This window comes from Haemorhous mexicanus, chromosome 11 (genome assembly GCF_027477595.1).
Source record: "Haemorhous mexicanus isolate bHaeMex1 chromosome 11, bHaeMex1.pri, whole genome shotgun sequence".
NCBI lineage: Eukaryota > Metazoa > Chordata > Aves > Passeriformes > Fringillidae > Haemorhous > Haemorhous mexicanus.
In genome coordinates this window covers 10,214,809-10,219,935 of record NC_082351.1, presented here as the reverse complement: position 1 = coordinate 10,219,935, position 5,127 = coordinate 10,214,809, and the positions used below count along the sequence as shown (strand labels likewise).

Sequence of the window (5,127 nt, the reverse complement as noted above, 5' to 3'; positions counted from 1 at the left end):
TTAAAGAAACTACACAATTTTTATTCAGAAAATCACAGTGAACTACTGAAACTCACAGCTGCTTGCCCTGGCATACCTTCCCAAACATTCCCGTGCAACTTTTGAAAACATCAGGCACACTTCAAGGATTTGGAAGATGCACCATCACAAGCAAAATCTACACGAGACATTGGGATTTCTGCCAAAGCAGCGGCTCCCTGCAAGAAAAACAGCCAACAGCAAGAGCAAAGAACTTTCTAGGCAACCTTCTGCAGAAGCAACTCAATGTCGTCCTGGATCTTGATGGTTTCGAAATTGCGGCTGTAGCGTTTGAAGGGCACGCCGTCGGGGCCAATGAGGAACTTCTCGAAGTTCCAGGCGATGTCATTGCGGCAGACCGGGGACCAGATGATGTACAGCGGGTTGGTCATCAGCGACGAGGGGTCGTCGTGCGGGAAGGGCAGCGCCTCTTTCAGGAAGGTGAAGAGAGGGTGCGCGTTCTTCCCGTTCACCTCGCACTTCTCGAACATCATGAAACTGGGCTTGAAGCCGCCGCCAGGACGAACGTGCTCGAGCATGGGAAGGATCTCATCGTTGGTGCAGTTTTCCTGAGGAAACAAAGGTAAAATCGCCCCGAGCACGGCCCGTGAGAGCCCGGCCCGTGAGAGCCCGGCCGGGGGGACGGCTCCCCCCCGCTCCCCGGCCCCGATCCCGGCCCCGCCACCCGCCCTACCTGGTGGCCGAACTGGTTGCAGGGGAAGCCGAGGACCTGGAGCCCGCGGGGGCCGTAGCGCTGCTGCAGCTCGTTGAGCTGCAGGAAATCGCGCTTGGTCGTGCCTCAGAGCGACGCCACATTGACCACCAGCAGCACCTTGCCCTGCAGCGAGCCCAGCGACAGCGGCTTCGCCGCGCCCAGGGGCTTCGCCTCCAGCCCCTGCAGCCCCGCCGCACGCCCGCCCGCTCCTGTCGCCGCCATGGTGCGCAATGCTGAGGGAGCGACCCCGCTCCCGCCGCTACCTCGCTCCGCCCGCCCCGTCCCGCCGGGAGCCGCCTCCGGCCCCGCCCCGAGCCGCCCCCGAGCGCTGCCCCGCCCGGGCATCGCCCCCCGCAGGGCCGCCCGCGCCTCCCGGGCCTGGCGGGGCGCGGCGAGGCGGCCGCGCCTGCTCTGGGGGGTCGGGGGCTTAGATCCGTGAAATGCGCAGAGCGGGGTGGCTTTAAAACCCACAGCTAACAGGGAAGTGTCACCGATCCTCGGAAACGCTGTGGAAAAGCAGTAAAACACAGAGTGGTCCCAGGAGTTCCAGCCTTCGTAGTGACGCGGCCACCCGCGTCTAGGGGTGGCACAGGGTGGCACCAAGGCTGCAGCATTCTCTGAGGACACCACTGCCACTGAGCGTGGCGTTGGGGAGAGAAACACCTTCAGTTTGTGCATCAGGAAGAGGAATGGGAAAGATGAAAGTTTGACAAGAAAGTCCCACAGATATGTAAGCTTGGCAGAAAGATTTTTGAATGTAGAATCTGAAGAAGGAATGGAATTGAAAGCAAGTTTTGATATAGAAGAAAACAATTGCTAAGCCAGTCTTACTGGATAACTAAGAAGGCAAAGAGTATGTTAGTTAGAAGGGGGTTTTATGGCTTAGAGTGAGGATAAACCCACCTCAAACAAGGTGGTTTTACCAAGCAGAAAGATAGCACAGGCAAACAAGACTGCCAATGTTGCAAGTAGAAAAAAGGTCTCAGAATTTTCCACTGCAAGAAAATTGAAAAACAACTTCTAGCTTAAACTGTAACATACTAACTTTTAGTGATTGGTGAACAGTAACATGAATATGGTAATTATAGTAGTAATGATAGGCTATAGGTAAAAATTAAAGTATAGATTGGTCCCTCTGTATTAAAATGCTCAGCAAAGAAAAGTATATAATGCATTGTAACCAAAACTAAAGGGTCTCCAAGCCTGCCTGCAGCCGGAGCTGACAGCTGTAGGCACAGGCTCTGTCACCCACAACCCTGGGCTGCTGTAACATCTTGGATGTAGTAAACTGCATTATGAAGAGCTGCCTGGAGTCCCACATCCCTCATTACGGCTCTTACAGAAGAGGAAGAGGAGCAGCACAAGAAAGAGGAGCAACAAATTCCCTTCTTCAGAATCCTATAAGTTTTCCACTTCTTTGAGGCTGGTGAAATATATACACAGGATTACAGCTTGGTATATCCTCACTAGATAAAGAGAAGTAGGCTTCTTTCTCAATTTCAGGGGTTGCTTTTTCCCATCCTCGGCTTTTGCATTTCTTGCCTAGCTGCTTCGGTCTGTTTGCAGGAGTGTTAGATCATGCAGTATTGACTGCTCTGTTCCCCACAGACTGAAGGCAGCCCTAAGTGAGTTGGGCTGTTTCTTGTGCTCACACCAAGCAAGTGGCCCAGCTGTCCCTCCACAGGTCTTTGTGAACCACTGCCCTCCCCCAGAGCACCCTCTGAAGAGGCAGGTCGGGGTCAGGCCTTGTGTCCATGTCCATGGGTTGGACCAACAGGACTGTGGAGCAGCACAGCCCAGCAGGAACAAAGAGCCAGGGCCTCAGCTCCAGTGCAGCTCCCAGGGGAAGCAGGGAGCCCCTGCTGAGCCTCCTGCCTGCATCTGCGCCAAGCGAGCTCCTTTCACAACAGCCCAAGGTCAGACAGCTGCTTATCAGCCCTGGCCACCAGCCAAGGCAGCCTGGGCCCCCACGCGGGGGATGCGCTCAGCCGCCCCTGCTGTCTGCTTGGGAGCAGGGACTTGTCACGAAATGCCAGCTGTCACTAACAGGCACCACATAATGCTGCCTCTCTGGTCTGGGTGCCCAGGTGACTGCAGGATCTGGGGGGGTTGCTTTGAGCTGCTCTTGGCACCTGCCCCAATGACTGGGAACTGGAATAGATCCAGTTCCCAGCTGTGGCAAGTTTTGGGGACTTTCCTGGTTATCTTGCATCTTTGGGGATCTGCAGTGTATTGCAGCAGTGATGGCAAGAGCCATGTCAAGTGTCCTGAGAGAGATCAGTGCTGGAAAACGGCTGATGAGCAGAGGCACATGATCCATGTTTGCTCTTGAAAAAAATCACAATTACAGTCAACACAGGCTCCTCCTCACAAGCCTGGGCACAGTGAGCCCAGAGCTCCTGAAGAAGAGGAATTTCCCTTCAGGGTGACCTCTAGGGTGGGGCCACATCTCCGCTGCCACTTTTGACCTCAGACTGACACCTTCACTCTTCTGTCTGGTCCCAGGGAATTACTCTGAAGTAGGGGAGTTTACTTCTGGGGCCCTGCCCTTTCCAGAGAAGCACAGGTCAGGGCTTTCCCTTCCTTGATGAGCAAGTTTTAAGGGTACAGAATGAACTTCCTTGTTGGCTCAGAGCTATGGCCTGTGCCTGGACACATTCTGTGCAGCCTACTCAGCTGGGATCCAGAGGAGTGCCAGAAGCTCCAGGGGGACCACATGGGTTCAAGGGACCTCTTTTGGGCTGTGTGACAAGTGACAGTTGTCCCACAAGGTCAAAAAATTACTGTTTAACAGCAAAAGCGGCAAGTAATCACGAAGGCCACCAAACCACACCTTCTGGCCTCCTGCTTACATCATGTCCCCACTCCTGGTAGGGAAGTCCCTCCCCTGCCCAGGGGGCTGGCACTTGGCTCCTCGCTTTTCCCCTGCCTCTTCCACAGCTCCTTGCCTGCCTGGATCACTCTCCATTAGTGCTGAGCTCTCATTCCCCAGGTCAGGTCTGGCCATCTGTGTCCTCAGCTCGGTTTCATCCAGAGGAAATGTGGCTTCACATTTGTCCAGAGGTGATAGATGTAACAGGAGCCCAGAGGGAGCCAGGCAGCCAGCCCTTAAAGGCAGGAAGGCTGACTGATAACTGAGATGATGGTGTAAGTCAGCAAAAGCTTAGTCACACTGGGCTAACAGTCACTGCTGGGTTGAAGAAGAGCAGCAGATACACAGCCACAGGCTTTGAGGAACAGGTGACCTGACTCCAAACCCCTGTAAGAGCTGTTCTGTAACTGTGGCCGCAGCAGACTGCAACCCTGCAAGGCTGAAAACCCCTAGATTTGCTCAACTGCAACACCCCCCCAAAAAAGGAAACTGCAAATGAGCAACTAAATTTGTCAACAGGCCAGCAAATTAAATCCTCCCTGGCAGCCCCACTGCCGCAGTTGAGAACTTCCTGCTTTGTTCAACCCAGTCACCCTGCAGGGGGAGGACAAACACCCAGGAGAGGAAGGAGGGAAGGGTGGGGTGGGTGAGACCACTGGGCTTGTCGGACAATTCACTCTGGGTGTCTGTGGCTGAAGAGGAAGGACAAGGACCAGAGGTACAGGGCATTCCTATGGCTGGGTCTGTTTCTCCTTTGCTGCAGGAAAAACAATCAGGAATTGTCCAAAAAAAGGAAAAACAGGTGTTTTGTGTGCCATTATGGGATGCAGCCAGGTGCTCAGACATGGACTGTCATCAGCAGCTGGACTCCCTCCCACCCAGCCCAGTGAGGAGGGTCTCAGCTCGGCAGCAGCTGCTGTTCATACCAGTGTGAGCATGGAGATGCCCACTTCTGTTCCCTAGCCTTTCCTCCCCAGGAGCAGCACAATCCACTCTCCAGCATGGGTGCAGCACAGGGCCCACACCTTGAGCCCAGCCCATGCTGCAGGGCTTGAAGGCCTCCCTCATGCAATGCCATGTCAAGCACCCTGCCTCGTGCAACCTCTGCCACTGCTCCAGCGCAGCCCAGCTGCTGCAAACCATCACGTGCTCCCACAGCAACACTGCATCTGCTCCTCCCTTCCTCCTACACAGCCTCCTCCTGCTCCTCTAGTCCCATGCTCAGGACTGACAAATCCAACTCAACTGATGCACTCTGATCTCGCTGAGTATCAAAAGCTCCTGGGAAGCTTTGCTGCTCACTGTGGGGGCCAGGTGAGATACTGCAACTCAGCTAGGCTGTAGCATTTGGAAAGCACCACAAGCAGCAGATGGGTATCCCTTGCTGGGAAATAAAAATAAGTATTAAAGCAGTTGCAACTGCTCAGCAAATTCTCTCTCAGCTTTATCAAAAATGCTATTTCTAATTCAGGCTGTCAGATGCTGGGACAAAAACTCAGAGTGAGGAATACAGACACCAGGA

General features: G+C 54.3%; 1 protein-coding gene across 1 annotated transcript; it reads right to left on the bottom strand.

Annotated features, from left to right (window-relative positions):
* GPX1 (glutathione peroxidase 1) lies at positions 1–983 on the bottom strand. Its single transcript, XM_059856374.1, has 2 exons — positions 713–983; positions 1–587 (listed from the first exon to the last, which is right to left on the bottom strand). Exons 1-2 carry the CDS (start codon positions 953–955, stop codon positions 237–239), a joined length of 594 nt encoding a protein of 197 aa, XP_059712357.1. The 5' UTR covers positions 956–983; the 3' UTR covers positions 1–236.
* Between the last annotated feature and the right edge of the window lie 4,144 nt (positions 984–5,127).